Raw genomic sequence first — 18,131 nt, forward strand, 5'->3', positions numbered from 1 at the left:
GATATTCAGTAAATCCCAGTCCTGGCCACAGAGGTTTATAGCCTCGATTCACCATATTATTGTTGGACTAATTCTTTTGGGATGATGCCTATGTCTGCTTACCTGGCATGATCACTGCTCAGTTTTAAATTCTCAGATGTGCATAATAATTAGAAAGAAGAAGAGGTGTATAACTACCATAGAAGTGAGATTTTATGCCTCTCACTTGGCACTATCTCCAGGAACAAGCAGTAAAAGCAAATACTTTCAGAGCTGGTATTCTGCCCAAATATATATGGGAAGATAGATTGTTAATAAGAAAAGTAAATAAAATTACTTTTTTTTTCCATTAGCAAAGACAGTGTGCAAAAGAAAGAAAGCAACTGTAAAAACTAAATAATTACTTTAATAGCAATTGCAGAAGCAAAATATACTAGGCACAATTCAGAAGAAATATACCAATGATCAAGTTTCCAGGATCACTGACTGGGTTGTCATCTCACTATATGGAATTGTACTATTGCAGCAATTGTTATCCTATGTGAAATCCTAAGAAATTCTTTCTAAGTGATTCAAATATTTGTACTGATATTATAATGAATAACACACATGAACAAGGTCGACTCTTTTTGTCATACTGTACAAATAAAAACACTGGGAACAATAATAATTGCATACTTCTCCATCACTCATTCCACAGTGCTTTTTTTTTTTTTTTTTTTTTTGGCAAAAAAAAAATATGCTTGGTGCTCTGATGGTAGGTTTTCCTCTATTCTAGCAATTATATTTGTGGGCAGAAAATTGAATCAAGTATAAAAATCAACTTAACAAATTTAGAGTAGATATAGATTGAAACTTTATTCTCCCTTACTTTTCATTTTTCAAAGAACATGAAAATCTACGATTAGGATTCAATATTATTTTAATATTCATTTTCTCTTTCCATGTTACAGATCCTTTTGGAACTACTCTTTATTCTCCACTTGAAGGGCAAATACCTTCCACATTTCCAATTGTGCAAAAGGGAGGAACTTGATAATTTATCATAATCAATATATTCTATTTTAGATTAAGTTCTTATTAGTCAAAATCATATCATCATAATTAATCCTCATTATCAGATGAAATGAGGAACAAATTTCATCCAACTTTTTTCACATTTTAGGATAATAATAAAGAAAACAACCTAATTCAGTAGCTAACTTCTATGATTAGATTCTATGAGAATGTGTCTCAGGAAGCTTCTCTGACATGGTGGTCATCTAATATTTCCAGGAATTGAGATACCGACTCTTTAATTTCCTCATGGCAGACTTAACATCTTCATTCCTAAGGGAATAGATAATGGGGTTCAAGAGAGGAGTACAAACAGTATAAAAGACAGAAAGAAATTTATCTATAGAGAGTCTGCTAAATGGCCAGATATAGAAGTAGATGCATGGCCCAAAGAAAAGAATTACAACTGTGATATGAGCTGTTAAGGTGGAGAGGGCCTTGGAGGAACCGCTTGAGGAACGGCTCCGGACAGTGACTAATATAACAGTATAAGAAATAATTAAGGCCAGAAAACAGCTCAGAGAGATCAGGCCACTGTTGATTAGTGTCATAATCTCCATTTCATAAGTATCCTTGCAGGCTAATTCAATCACCATGGGAAGGTCACAAAAAAAACTGTCTACCTCATTAGGCCCACAAAATGGTAGTTCTACTGTAAAGGCCAAATGACTCACAGAGTGAAGAATCCCCACAGTCCAAGACAAAGCCACAAAAATTATGCAGAGTCTTCGATTCATAATAGTACTATAATGCAGAGGTTTACAGATGGCTACAAATCTATCATAGGCCATTGCTACCAACAAAATCATCTCACTTCCAACAAAACTATGAAGAAGGAAGATCTGGGCCATGCAACCCTCAAAGGAGATAGTCTTGTGCTCAACAAGAAAATCAGCAATCATCTTGGGTGTGGCAAAACTGGACTGACAGATGTCAATGAAAGAGAGGTTGCTAAGCAGGAAGTACATAGGAGAGTTCAAATGGGAATCAGAGGCAATGGTGAGGATGATGATAATGTTGCCCAGCACAGATGCCACATAGACTATGGTGAAGATCACAAAGAAAAAAAACTGAACTTCCCGAGAATTAGAGAGGCCCAGCAGTACAAATTCAGACACCATGGACTGATTTTCTCCAGCCATTTATTCAGTTTATAAGTTGTTATCACCTAAAGAAAATCAGAAAAGAAAAAATTAATTGATTGCATAATGATTTCCATTACAAACAATCTGATTCTTTTATACAAGTAAATAGTTTCTTTGCAATTTTATGCATTTATAATAAAACTATTTGCAATATTAATAAATAAGCAGTTTGAGCTTTCTATTACATATAGAGGACAATATTCTATTATATTCTATAATACCCTACTAGACACTCTACATGCTCAGTATACACAATATAATAGTAGATGATTATTTCCTCTATTTTTCCTCTTCCCAACCCTAAGTATACTCTAGTAGACATATTAAAGTGGAATTGAGATATATACATTAAAAAGATAAATTATATGGAATATATATGTATATTACATATACATATGACAAATGAATGGTAAATAAAAATCTAAAATAATTCATTTTAGGGTACAATGGTAAAGAAGCTTCACAGAAGAAATAAAACTTGGCCTGGCTTATAGAACAATGAAAAGGTTTGAATATGCAGTTAAGAAGGGTAAAGCATTTCAGAAATAGGAAATTATATGAATGAGAGTAAAAACAAGGAACTGTGGAAAAGTATGTTTAGTAGACCAGTCCGACTAGAATAGAAAGGGTCAACCCAGGGAGTAGCAAGAGTAAGATTCAGAGGACTAGAATCATATTGTGAAAGGTTTTGAAAACCAGTCTGAATAAATGAAGTTTTATTTTATTTGGAATATGGGGTATTGTGAGGAGAATGATTTTTAGGACAATTAGTTAACACGATAGCTTTTTTATATAGTCTTTTACCACTTATAATGATCATTTCAATATAACTTTAAAAAATCCTGCTGGGGGTTTATAGCAAGTATTTTCATGAATGAATGAATAAATGATTAAATAAGCATTTATTAAAGCATCAATTATATTCCAGTAGTGGTACTAGGCACTAAGGCACTAAGCAATGCAGATGGAATAGTATCTGCCCTGAAAGACCTTAAGAAAACAAAGAATAACTGATTAAGCCTAAACCACTCACAAAGTAAATGTCTAAGCAGTAACACAAGCCTAAATCTTCAAATTTTAAATCCAGGGTTTGTTTATTTGTTTTTTCCTTTATACCATACTACCATAGACAAGGTAGAATGAAGGAGAAAGAGACTATATGCTGGAGAGATCGTATAAATTTTCTAAGATGAGTTTTTTTATTTTATTCATGAGGATTAAGCAAAATTCACCCTAGTATCCTCCTTGACAAGTTGACTTTAGCATACACTTATAGCCACTCCTTTTTTCCCACATTCTTTTTTGATTTCAGAAACACTAAATTTTCCTACATTCCTCCAATGTCTGTAAAAGCATTCTTGTTCTCTGTTTCATTTGCTGACTTGCTCTCTTCCTGATTCTTTAACACCAGTATTCACCAAAGTTCTTTTTTGATCGTTTTTCTCATCTCTCTCTTTTCAGTTTAATTAATATTCTTAGCTTTAATTACTATCTATAAACCAGAATCCCATATCTATATGTTAGACCCTGAACTTTCCTTTAAGAAACTGTCATCTCACACTGCCCACATGAGAAGTCCTATCAGCATCTCAAATGACATGTCCCAAAGTGAATTTACTATTTTTCCTCCCCCTAAGATTGTTCTTCTTTCTGATTTCACTATTTCTGTCCAGATCAATTATTTTGCTTTATTCCTTTCCTTTCATTTTTCATATCCAATAAATAATCCATTTCTATCAATTCTACCTTCTTACTATTTCTTGTATCATCATCTTCTCTAGTTCTACTTCTTTCATTAAGCATAGTTCTTCATTAACAACTAGCTCCATCATTGTTATAGCTTCCAGGGAGGAATTTTTGCTTCCACTTTATCATCCTCCCAATCCATTTTTCATATCACTGCCAGAATAATTTCCTATAGATCTCATTATATCATCCCTCTGCTTGATATTTTCAGTAGCTCCCTATTATTTCTCAAGTAAAGTTCCAAGTCTTTTGTCCATCAATCAAGGCCTTTTCACAATCTGACATTACTATTCACCTTTGTCAATATAATTCCCTATTGCACACTATATCCTCCAGTCCAAAAGACTACCTGTGGAATCCCAAACAAATTCATGCTTTTCCACCTTTATGCATTTTCTCATATTGTTCTTTGTGACTGAAATATCCTCCCTCCCTTTCATCATCTGTTGAATTTCCACCCAGCCTTTAAACCTAAATTCAAATGCCTGTTTTCCCAAATCACCCTTTTTATAAAAGCTTTCTACTTTGACTTCCCCTGGCATTTTAAAAATATTTCTCTAATGAACCTATCATACATTCTTATGCATTAACATCAAATGTATCATAGTCTTATTATCCCCTCTGAATTATATATTCCACAAGGAGAAAGACTGTATTTTATCTAGCTTATGTATCTTGCTCAATTATGCAGACTTAATAGTGTTCAATATTTAATTTAATTTTTTAATTTTTCTAAATACATACAAAGATAGTTTTCAACAATGACCTTTGCAAAACCTTGTATTGAATATGTTTCTTCTTCCTTCTCCCCTTCCCATTCCCTAGATAGCATGAAATCTGATAGAGGTTAGACATGTGCAATTATTCTGAACATCAATATATGTTTTGTTAAATATTTTTTATTTATATGACCTTATAAAAAATCAGCCTGTTCTTCCCCAAATACAATACACATTTTAGAGATCAGAAAACTAAAGTCATCATTTAACTTCATATTGGAAGAATCCAGGTGTATAAAACCTATCTAGTCATTTCCTTATCCATGAAGATATCTTGACAAGGAAGCTCCTGAACTCTAAAGAAAATCAAGAAATCCTACATGATTCTTAAAAGGTATTGCTCCTATCACAAAACTACATGTCTGTTGTAAGAAACATATTGTGACAGGGATGAAAGTGATCATCACTTAATTCCTAATATTAAATAGTTTCTTCAAGGCCCCATAGCCATTTAGTGATCAAGTTGGGATTTAAACCCAGGCATTCTAATTCCCTGAGCAGGACTCTTTCAGCTACCCATACTCCCCCACTCATCAATTTCCATCTGTTTTCTCACTTTATTTTCTCTTTCTCACCTCTCTTTTCTCCATAAATATGCCTAGAGCATGTAGCTATATTGAAATATTAATATAAACTAAATTACCATTAAAGACAGCAGTTTTTTTAGGAATATACATATTAAATTTGAAAGTGCTGAGTTGAAATATAACACTAATATTCAGAGATTCCTGTCTAACACCAGTATGGTGGTTGACAATATTTTATCACTGTGAAGGGAAAATGCTGATTAAAAAAAAAAGTTGTCCTGGGTCCAATCATTTAAGGGAGTTTCCATTTCTGATCTGCAAGATGAGGGGAATGGAAAAGATGACCTAAAGTAACTTTTAGTTCTAAATCAATGATGCCATGAATTCTGTTAAATATAGTGAGAGTTTAATGAGATAATAGTGGTATTGGTCCAAAAAATGGAGTTCAGACCTTGGGGAGTCAGATCAAATTCTATTTACTGAATTCTGAAGTTAATCTAGGAGAGTATTACATCTCTAAAAACAAAGTACTAGGAATGATAAGAAGGAAGAAATCCCTAGAGTAAAAGATTTTTGTTTTAATCTTTGAAAGCAATATGAAAGATTTAACTTTGGAAATCATGAAACAAGTGGAATTTCTTATATCATGTTTATACCAATATCAGAGCAACAATGAGAAGGAAAGGGAGGAATTTGAAACAAGAATAAAAGGAAAGAGACATGGAAGAAAAAGATAAGGACAATAAAAAGGAGTTGTTACAGGAAAGTGAAAATTATTGTTAACATTAGTACATATTCTTCTATACACCTCAGCTTTAATAGCTCTAGTATCTCCCATACTAGAAATTTTGAATGTCTTCTAGCTTCCATTTTCCTTTTTGCAGCAAATTTCTGTTTACTTTGCACTAACATGCTGGAGAGTTTCACAAATGACTGTCAACTGCTAATGATGGGCAATCAGCCCAGTAGATCTGACTGTACTGATGTGGTTCTAACAGAGCATTGTTAATGAGCAGAGTGTCTGATTTTGAGTCAGAAAAACCTGAGTTTAGATTCTGCCATATTTACAATGTGACAATAAGTAAGTCTTTGAGCCTTAGTTGCTTCAACTATAAAATGAGGTAAGAATTATGGGCTATTTAACTCACAAGATTTCTGATGTACAAAGAAAAGAATGTATATTAAATAATTTGTAGTTATATGCTAATAATTACATATAAGAGGCTTTGCCATTGATTTTTTTTTGCAATTATCATGAAGTTATTTAATCTTTCTATTAATTTCCTTATCTGAGATAAGAAAAAATCAGTGATGGTCATTTCCATTGCTTTCACAACATTTTTCTAAGAAAAAGAATATTGTTGTATAATAGTAGTATATAAATATTGAAAAACTCATGTAGGGCACCTTGATTTTCTTTAAAATGAAGTTGTTTCCTAGTCATCATAGCTTATTATTTTTAGAACACTTTAGGAATAAGGAAATTTCTCAATAGTACTTAAATACTCAGAGTCTTTCAATCTGAAGTGAATTGTTACTTCACTGTGATATTGAGACTAAATCTAATCTAAAAGAAGTGAAGATGGCAGTGTGGTACAGTAGAATATATATTGGAGGTGGAGTCAAAGGATTTGACTTTGACTTCTTTTGACCTATGTGACCTAGGGTAAGTAACAATCTCATTGTTTCTCCATGTAAAATGGGCTTTAAGGTAAATTTTCAGCTTTACTTTCCAACTCCCATTGGGTTCTTCCATTGAGTTGTATTCATAAAGAGTTGGGGATACTTATTATATAAGAATTTTTTCTCTTGACTTGAATTACAATTATCCTTTGATGTTTGGATGGAGAAAAAAATAGAAATTTCACCTCCTTCAGCAAGAATAGCTTTACATTTCCATAGTGCTTGCAAATTTACAAAGAACTTTACATGCATAATATGATGCTTTTCATTCTCACAATAATCTGGGAAGTAAGCACAAGCATTATTCTAATGTTTATTCTCTAGCAATTGGCACAGTGCCTAGCACATAGTAGATACCTAATAAAAATTTATTAGTTTTATGATAATTTTTTACAAATAAGGTTCACAGAGAAGAAACAACTTGTCTAAATATTAGAGCAAAAATTCAATGCAAAATACTCAAGCCTTTTGTTCTGCTCATCACACCATTCTTCCTCACCTAAGCCAGTCTTTGCATTTTCACAGTGTCCCCTCTAAAATTCCAGATGTCTAGTCATTAATGAAGTTCTGAAATAAAAATCCAGGGAATGAAATGGAAGGAAAGAAGCAAAATGGCTTTGATACTCTTTTCCTTTGGTCTTAGTATATCAGCATGTTTTGCTTTTTTTTTTTTCCTTACCAAGGATATCTTTAATTTATTCAAATTATGAGAATAGGGCCACAGGAAAAGGAAAGTGTCATTAATGGTCTCAAGAAGACAGAGAACCCCCACCAGCACTCTTCAAACAGACCTCAAATCTCAAGCCTCATGACTACCAAATTGCCCTTTTAGAGAAAGGAGTTCAGGGTTTGAAGACTATTGGCACATTCTTAAATCAGGCACATAAACAGACATAGAATTCCAATATATGTACTTACGTTTTCAAAAATCTTGCCTTTCAGTCCTTTGGTTTTTCTTTCTTTCTGATTGATGTCTTTTAATTTGTTTCTAAATATTTGTGTTTAATATAAGTATTTCCACACTGGAAATCATGCAATATTCTAAACCAAAAAAAGGTTTAATGCATTTTAAAATCTATTTCCTATAGTTCACTCTGCTATACTAAAGCCCCTTGGGAGTGAAGTAGCAACACACTACACTCTATCAAGTAACTACACAATTCTTTATACTGTGGACATATAGTCCTCCTTAGGAGAATCATCCTGCAGTGGGAATTATGAAATTATGCAAAGTAACTTTCTAAGGGACAAAAAAGGTAAGGGTTATTTTTGTCAGTTAGTGTTAGCACTACACTAGAAATAAAGAAAAAAATTAAAGTCAGAATAATTATCTTATTCTGCTAACTCTTGACTTCTTCCAGATAAATAATTACAGAATCACCCATACACATACCCCCTCCCCCACACTATTGCTCTTTTTTTTTGGGGGGGGGGGTGTCAAAATATCACTAAACCAAAAAATGAAGAATGAATATTTCCATTTAAAAAAACATGTCCACTGATCAATTGAAAAACATAAGGATAAAAATAGTACTTTATAATTTGTCAAATGTGAGTTAGGTAGAATTATCCTCATTTAATAGATAAGGAAACTAAGGCTCAGAAATGTCAACTGATTTTTCCAGGATTTATAATTCTAACCCAGTTCCCTTGATTCCTAGCCCAGCATTCTTTCTACTATATCTATTATATCACAACATTTCTATAGAAAAAGATGAAAGCCCTGCAACAATATAGTGTTATTTTCTAAGAAGATATTAATAGTTTTCTGTTTAAAGGTAACTTTATCCTTCTAGATCCAATTTTTAGCAAGGACAAAAAGGACAACACAAATATGAGAAGAAAAAAAATCAACTTATTTTTACTATTCTGTTTATTAATCAACACTATTTTCTGGGGTACAATTTTCCAACCAACTATGCATATAATAAGATATATATTAACCAGATTACATTTCTATATTTTCATCTTCATTTTTGATTAATCACTTGAAGAGAAATAATGAAAGGACACAGATTGGGATTACAAACAATGAACAGGCATGGATGGGTTGCAATCTGCATTTTTGGAGGGGAGATACACATTAATGAAACCAGTGGAGTATTTTATCACAATATGGTTTCTTCATCATTCCCCATTCTAATTACATTCTTCTTAATGTGTTCCAGTTTATAAATTGTTGTTCACTTGTTCAACAAAACAAATTATTATCAAATTATTTGTGACATCACGGACCATATATATTATCTATGAGTTTTATTTGGCAAAATTTTTGGAATGATTTACCATTTTCTTCTCTAGTAGATTAAGGCAAAAAGGGATAAGTGACTTATCCAGGATCATATAACTACTAGATGTCTGAAATCACATTTGAACTCTGGTCTTCTTGAATCCAAATCCAGTACTCTATCCACTATATAAGAAAAAAGAAAAATGATAGAAATGCATTATATTTGCAAAACACCACTTTTTATAAAGCTTTTTTTCTAATGTAAATACATATAGCATTTTGCATAATCATCATGAGTTTTGAAAGGTAACATGAAAATTTTTTGTACCTGTTACAAATGAGGAAACTGAGACTCAAGGGAAATCCAATTACTTGATTGTTAACATAGGTTATCAGAGGTTGAATTCAAACCCAGATCTCTCTGAATCCAAGTTCAGTAATTGTTTTTAATTACCTAACAGTAAGTCCATGTGAGATATAAATAATCAATGTATAGCCAGGCCAACAGACCATCGTTTTCTGTGGATACTCCCTAGTACAGGGAAAAAAAATAAATTCACTTATAACAGCTAACATCAGAGCAGCTAGGTGGCACAGTGGCACAAGCCCTTCATTGGGCCTGAAGTCAGAAGGACCTAAATTCAAATCCAGACTCAGACACTTGACCCATACTAGCTATATGACTGTGGACAAGCCACTTAATCCCAATTATCTTGCCAAAAATAATAATAACAGCTAACATTTGTACAATATTTTTTGGTTAGTAAAGAGCATAAAATATATCCATTCATTTTATCCTCACAAAAACTTGTCAGGTAGGTTTGATTATTATACCACCAATAAAAAACTGAACCTGAGAAACATTAAATAAATAGAGTCTCTTAAGCCAGTGAGTGTTAGAGGTAGGATTCTTCTCTGGCCATTGTAACACTTAGCTTATTTCTGTCCGCTTGTGTATAAAAAAAAGAAAAAATTGATGCTTATGACTATTGCATTATAAAGAGGAAGAAAACTAAATTTAGAGTCATGAGAAAATTTGAATTTCAGATGTACCATTTGCTTGCCATATAATCCAAAACTTTCCTCAATTTTGTCTCATTGCCTTTTCTAGTCTAGTTTCTTATCATCTTCCTCCATTAATTCTCTATAATTGTCATCATAGCCTTTTGCTGTTTCTAGTGAATAGAGACTGCTTTATTTTTTCAATTTACATCTTTTGAACATGTTTTGAACAGATAGATCTGTTCAACTATTTGGTGAAGTCTACAGACCACTTCTGAGAATAATATTTTTAAATGCATAAAATAAAATATAAACGATCACAATAATATAGGATTACAGTCAGTTATATTGAATTATAGTTATCAAAGTATATTTTTACATTAGTGAATGCCATGTTAAGAAATCTTTCCCAGAGTTTAACTTAGTGCTTGTTTATTGTTTTGTTGTTGAAGTCACTTTTCCTTTGTTGACTTTCATTTCCTTATCTGTAAACTTAGGGCATTAAAATAGATGTTTATGGTTCCTTTAAATTTCAACATTCCATGAGTTATGATACTGTCTCCCCCCCAGCACATATCTATCTTTTAAGGGTGAAAAGTAGTAATAATAATTGAAAAATATAGTAGGGGTTGCACAGAGCTAACTTTAGAGGATGTATGTTTTTAATACAGAGAAGGTCTCATCATGATGGATATCTCAGAAATCTTGGGCTTCAGTTTTCGAGTCACAAGTTTCTTCATGACAACCTTCATATCTTTGTTCCTTAATGTGTAAATAAAAGGGTCCAAGATAGGGTGAAAATGGTGTAAAATATGGCAAGGACTTTATCTACTGGGTAGGTGGTGAAAGGCCACACATAAATAAAGATACAGGGCCCAAAGAATAAGATCACAACCATTATGTGAGCACTCAATGTGGAAAATGCCTTAGTCATTGCAGCAGAAGACTTATACCGAACAGTGACCAGAATGACTACATATGAAATGGACAAAAGGAAGAAAGTACTTAAGGAAAGAATCCCACTGTTGGCCATAATTAATATCTCTATGGTATAGGAGTCAAGGCAGGCAAACTTGGTCACTCTGGGAAGGTCACAGAAAAAGCTGTCCACCACATTAGGTCCACAAAAAGGCAAATTCACAGTAAATGACAATTGACTTATGGTGTGCACAAACCCAACAGTCCAGGAGGCTAACATTAAGGTAATACAGACCTGCTGGTTCATGATGGTCACATAATGTAGAGGTTTACAGATGGCCACATATCTATCATAGGCCATGGAGACCAGCGGCACCATCTCGCCACCAGTGAAGAGATGAACAAAGAAAATCTGGACTATACAGCCATTGAAGGATATAGCCTTGTGTTCATTCAGAAAGTCTGCAATCATCTTTGGGGTAGCAAAAGAGGACTGACAGATATCAATAAAGGACAGATTTCCCAGCAGGAAGTACATGGGAGAGTGCAGGCAAGCATCAGAGGTCACTATAACCATGATGAGAAGATTGCCCAGGATAATCATCCCATACAACAGGGAGAAGAAAACAAAAATGAAAAGCTGAAGTTCTCGAGAACTGGAGAGCCCCAGTAGCACAAATTCAGACACAACAGAGGAATTAGCTCCATCCATGGACACAGGTGCCAGAGCTGCTTAGAGATAACCTTAAGACAGGAGGAATAAGAGGGAATCAAAATGAATGAAAACAATATATTGCTTTCATTTTCTCTTCCCTCCAATATCTTCATGCAGTGTTCAGATTAATACTAATTATGCACAAATATATTTATCACTATTTAGTATAATTTAATTCATTTTATGAAACATTTATTGTTATGAGTTCAAATGTTGGAGTTCCTGTTCTTCTCAGGGCAAAGCCAGTTTAGAGGCTTGGAGCCCTTCGGATGTCTCCAAATCCAAAGGTTCTGTCCTTCAGCCTCTGCCTCTGCTTTCTTTTGCCTCCAACCAAGACAGAGATGGAAGGTCTCTCTTATCTCCTTCTGGGGAGCCCAGCCACCAACTTGCCGCGGAGAGAGGGCTTCTGGCGTAGCTCCACTGAAATTCGTCAAAGTGTTCTCTGCACCAGAGTCGTTCCTCTCGAGTCCAGCGCGATCAGCCAGCCAAGAGGAAAAAATGTATTCTGCCATAGATCTGCCATCGCTGGCCTTTTATCTGCCTCTTCTGAGAGAATGGGATTATGGGTTTTCTCCCATAGTGCTCTCTGGCCCAATAAGCTTTAAGGGAGGTGTGGACTCCCTTGAAGTTAGAAAGTGTACTTTGTGAAGCTAGCATACTTGTGGACTCCAATGAGTAAAGGTGTGGACACAAGCCTTGTCTTAATTAGTTCTACTTAGTACCTTGTTTCAGGTTCTGGCCAAAACATCTTCTTGTAAGATTAGATCAACTCTAATTAGTTAGCAGTTAGTAAGGATTCCAACAATTTATTAGACTCTTATTACATATAATACTATATATAGATATGTGTAAATATAAACATACATATACATATATACATATATATCTTGCCTCTGCAGGGTGTAGTATTGATTTTAGAGCCAGGAAGACTGATGTTCAAGTCCCACTATTGAGTCATGCTAATTGTTTGAACATGGGGAAATCCATCAACTTTTTAAAAAAGAATATCTTTAATATTATACCTTAAATAATGTGAATTGATAAAAGCAGTTTTCACAATGGAAATTCCCTTGAACAAAAAAAAATATAGATTTGTGCTAATATGCACACACATACATGCATATGTATGAATATGTATGAATATCTGTAGATTCATATATATGTGCATATTATGCACGTATACACATGCACACACTAGTGGAAAACAACAAAGAAACCCCAAATTTCAAGGAGTTTATGTTCTTCTTGAGTGAAGTTCACATTTTCTACACAAAAACCTTCACTAGCTTTCTAATTTTTTTTCTAAAGTTTGGAATCCTTCATAATATTTACTACCCTATATTTTAACTTTATTTTATATCATCTTCCCACATATACTTACAGTACAATTACATTTAAGTAGGCACTATTTAGAAATGCCCTCTGGTGATTTCTATATCCATATTCCATATGCATGATAGTACATTTTTTACTTCTCTAATGTGATTCTAGGGATAAAACCACATTTAATAATTCTACATTAGTCATCCGAACCAGACATTTACAACATTTACCCAAATAATGAAATCTTCCAAGATTTTCAAAAGGTGAGCCACAGAATAGAAAGTGATGGCATGATATCTTTTTTTCCATTTAAATGACTAAATTGTGCAGATCTGATGCCTATCATGTACTGACAATCAAATCTATACAACATCAGCAGGAAGATGTATAAGTAGGTCTATCCTATTTGGCCTTCTTGTTCAGTTATGTTTATGGAGGAGTGGGAAGGAGGGAGATGGAGATGGAGAGGGAAAAAGAGAAGGAAAAAGAGAGATGGAGAGAAGGAGATGAAAGAGAGAGGAGGGAAGGAAGGAAAAAGGAAGTGAAGAAGGGAAGGAGGGAGGGAGGAAGAGAGAGAGAGAGACAGAGAGAGAGAGAGAGAGAGAAAGAGAGAGAGAAGGAAAGAAAAGGAGAGTACAGGAGAGAGGAGAGGAGATGAAAGAAAAGGAGAGGAGAAGAGGGAAAAAAGGGGAAAAGAGGAGACAGAGGGAGAGAAAGGAGAAAAAGAGAGAGGGGAGACTAGAGACAGAGGAAGAGGGTGAGAGAGAGAAAGAGAGACTTACAGAGAGAGAGGGAGACAAAGAGAGACAGAGAGAAAGAGAGTGGGGGAGAAAAAGATACATCCACAGAGATGGGGAGACAGAGAATGGGAGAAAGAGGGGAAAAGGGAGAAGGAGAAGGAAAGGGAGGAGAGAGATAGGAAGGAGGAAAGAAGAAAGAGGAAGAGGAGAAATGAAGGGGACAGAGATAAAAAGAAAATGAAATGACTATAATTGAACCACAGGACTCAGGTCCTATCATTCATGAAAAATACCTGCTTTTGTTTCAAAATACAGGGGACAACAAGAAGGTTTGTCTCAAATATCACTTCTCTTATCATTATTAGGAAGTTAAATTAATCTCTTTTCTGCTTACTTTTTTGTCAGAAACATAATCTAAGGACATGGAATATTTAAGGGAAAAAGAATTGTTTGGAGGTATTTTTTCTTCATGAAAAGAAGCCTAAAAAAGATGGCTCAAGAGTGAGGATGCACATCCAAATTCTCATTCTAATGCTTATTCCCCTAGATGATTTTGGGAAAATTACTTAATCTTTTGGGGTCTCAATGTCTTAATTACAAGATTTAAGGGGTGGCATGTAGGAGTCTTTAATCTTTTTTATATCATGGATCTTTGGTTGTCTGATTTTATCAGACTTTTTTTCTCAGTTGTGTCCAACTATTTGTGATAAGGTTTTTGATTGCATTAAAAATATATTGGATTATTAAGGAAGTCAATTATAATGAAATAGCCTTTAAAATTTTTAAAAAGTATTTTGAAAAGGCAAGTCTATGAATCCCAAGTAAAAAAGCTTTATTCTATCTACCGATTCTAAAGAACAATTCAATTTTAATCATGAAATACAGTCATTTTCCGACCCCACCTACATACTTGCTCTCACCAACATGCTATTTGTGGGATTAGTTATCTATTCATTTATACTATCATATAGTATAGACACATGTAGAAGCTCCAAATCTAAAGCATAACTTCCTCTAGATGGAAGGATTCAGTCATGTTCTAGTCCTGAAGAAATCTCCACATATACCCTAAAAGATAGTGCTAGTTAGCTAGCTAGCACTAATATATCAGTGATAGTCATTAAATATAATCCATTATTTAACTTCACAGAATTAATGTGAAAATCAAATGTTACTGTGTATTATACAGTATACACAGTAACATTTATACAAATAAATTCTATTATTATTAGGTATTAGAATAGTGAAAAGTAACAAAAGTGAGCACCTTTCAGTCTTGCAAGCATTTATTTCTCTATTTCTGTCCCACAGAATAAAACAAGATACTACAAATAGACCAAATTCTTCCATTCCAACATTATACCACCCTTCTGATGTCAGTATAAGAGAATGAGGTGGATTAATCATACACAAAGAATAAGGAGACAGGATCATAAAATCATTGAATAAAGAATTTAAAAAGCCCTTGGCAGCCAATTTGTTTCAACTTCATCATATTACTGATGAGGAAAATGAATCACAGAGAGATGAAATTACTTAAATAAAGTCACATGTCATCAATAACAGAACCAGAATTTGAACTCAGACTACCTGACTCCAGTTCCAGTGAACTTTTGAAAATAAAAAAAGAAAATTCCTCTGTCAATTGAAGCAACCCTCAACCCCAATTCCTCCCCACCCCATACCTTAGAGGAAAGCTAGGTGGTACAATGAAAAGAGCACTGGGCATCTTCCTGAGTTCACCTACTAGGTGTGTGACTGTGTGCAAGTCACTTTACCCTATTTGGCTCAGTTTCCTCATTTGTAAAATGAGCTGGAGAAGGAAATGGCAACTCACTTTAGTGTCTAGCAAGAAAACCCCCAATGAGGTCATGAACAGTCAGGCATGCTGGAAGCAACTCAATAACAATAAAAACAACCCCCTTGTATAAAAGAAGGCAGTAGAGGATCTCCTTTATTAAACTTTAGATAGTGTATATTATACACTCTGAGGTGAGTGTATAACCATCTAACTAAAAATTTCACTCAGCATCAGTTCATGTAAGTCTCTCCAGGCCTTTCTGAAATCATTCTGCTGATCATTTCTTACAGAACAATAACATTCTATAACATTCATATACCACAATTTACTTAGCCATTCTCCAATTGAGGGGCATCCACTCAGTTTTCAGTTTCTGACCACTACAAACAGGGCTGCCACAAACATTTTGGCACATACAGGTCCCTTTCCTTCTTTAGTATCTCTTTGGGATATAAGCCCAGTAGAAACACTGCTGGATCAAAGGGTATGCACAGTTTGATAACTTTTTGAGCACAGTTCCAAATCACTCTCCAGAATGGCTGGATATATTCACAAGTCCCAAGAATTCTGTCCTACAATCTTAAAATGATTCATCTCTAAACCCCTAGAATCTGTTAAGAAGTTTTTAGTACTATTCTTAAAAACAAAACAAAACACTCTCCTCCCAAAAAAAACCCTTATTCTTCCAATGAGGGCCTAAAGTGGGTGTATTGGGACAATTGCTTCAAATATGATACTTCATTAATCTTTCCTAGCATACTAAGTTTTTGGTGGTAACTTTTTAGGAGTTTTTCTGGCTGGCTGTACTTTCAAGGTAACAGAATTTATTAGCAACACTAAATAGGTCACAAGGCAAAGATATTCCAATATTTTACAAAAAAAAGACAAATTATAAGATAAACATAGCTGCTATCCTAAATTCACAATAATGAAAAAAAGCTGATTTTTTTGGGGGGGAGAGCTATTTGAAAAACAAGTTGCCATTTGAATATGTTACAAATTTATGCCAGATATTACATGATTCAATAGCATGTTCCCTAGATTTTGGGAGTATTCCTTGGTCTCTGGCTACCAAAATGTAAGAAAGTGGAGATATGGAATGATAGTCAATGGAGATAGAAGGATTTAGTGAGGCTTTTTAAGGATGGCATGGAAGGAACATGGAAGGAATTAGTATATTAGGAGAGATTAAAAATTAGAGAAAGACAGGATGATAGTGGAATAAATCTCCTGGATAAAACCAGATATGGCAGGATCAAGGGTATATCAAGAGATGTTGTAATTTTTTTTCTCATAAACTTTGAGCTTATGCTGTCACAAACACATACATTTAATAGAAAGTGTAGAGAAGCCATGAGTATCCACTTGTGAGAGATGCATGTACACACACACATAAAGACACTTGTACAAAACATAAGCACATGTATGGAGGGAATGCTTATACTTTCAATTCTGAAAATTTGTGGATGTATTCTACTTGTCATTTTTCTGTTTTCTTTTGGACCTTTTTTTTTTTTTTTTTAAATCAGGCTTGAATCCCTCACCAAGCTTTGCTCTTCATTGTTCCCTGCTAGTGCTATGCTCCATTGCATGATGCACATAGTATGTATATGTATGTAGTGTATACATGCATATATGTAATATAAATACACTATATGTATGATCTCTCTCTCTCTAGCTCTTTCTTTCTTATCCTTATGAATTCTGAGAATATTTATTTCAATCCTGACTCTAATGGATAAATATGGAACATATTCAATGTTATATCTTTTTAACAGAATTTTAAGGATATTCTTGAAGATATTCAAGAGACTTTTCTCTAATTATATTGGTTTAAGTCCCCATTCTGATATGTTCTCACCAATGTTAACCAATAGTAATTACTACCCTAGGTTCATTTAACCAATTAACATTGATTAGCTTTTGCAAAGGAACATTTTTTTTTTTTTTGCAAATATATAGCAAGAATAGAAGTTATAAAGAATTCTACCTTATACTGGCTTTTCCCCACCTTTCCAGGCTAAGATGGGGGTGATATATACTTTCTTACTTATTACCTTGGAAAGGAATAACCCTAACGTTATTTACAAATTTGATGTGGCCAATGGATAGTTACTGCTAGAATAGATTTAGAAAATTTAGAAAATTACTTTTTAGAGCCTTACCGGAATTTGATCTGTAAACTCTAACATGTAATTCAGCTCTTAGAATTTGGTGTTTACTGACCTTTTAGAGCTCACAAGATTATAAATATCATTATTATTCATTAATCTAAGATCATGAAGAATAGACACAAAAAGGGTAGAAGCAATAGCAGAGAAATAAACAGACTACTTTCAACCTACCAGTGGCTTATTTTAGTCCTTACCTATTCATTTGAACACAGCCATACAGGAAAAGCCAATGAATTTTTTTTTTTTTTAATACGTCCCAGGTCTATACTTAAAATTTTCCTGGTGGCTTCACGTAGATTTTTGAATACCACAG

The 18,131-nt window shown here is 33.9% G+C and overlaps 2 protein-coding genes across 2 annotated transcripts; both read right to left on the reverse strand.

The window, feature by feature from the left end:
- Positions 1-1,241: 1,241 nt before the first annotated feature.
- On the reverse strand, positions 1,242-2,177 carry LOC127546601 (olfactory receptor 4K1-like). Its single transcript, XM_051973629.1, has one exon. The coding sequence runs from the start codon at positions 2,175-2,177 to the stop codon at positions 1,242-1,244; it is 936 nt and encodes a 311-aa protein (XP_051829589.1).
- Positions 2,178-10,910: 8,733 nt separating this feature from the next.
- Positions 10,911-11,777, reverse strand: LOC127552492 (olfactory receptor 4K5-like). Its single transcript, XM_051982995.1, has one exon. It carries the CDS (start codon positions 11,775-11,777, stop codon positions 10,911-10,913), a length of 867 nt encoding a protein of 288 aa, XP_051838955.1.
- Between the last annotated feature and the right edge of the window lie 6,354 nt (positions 11,778-18,131).

This window comes from Antechinus flavipes, chromosome 2 (genome assembly GCF_016432865.1).
Source record: "Antechinus flavipes isolate AdamAnt ecotype Samford, QLD, Australia chromosome 2, AdamAnt_v2, whole genome shotgun sequence".
NCBI lineage: Eukaryota > Metazoa > Chordata > Mammalia > Dasyuromorphia > Dasyuridae > Antechinus > Antechinus flavipes.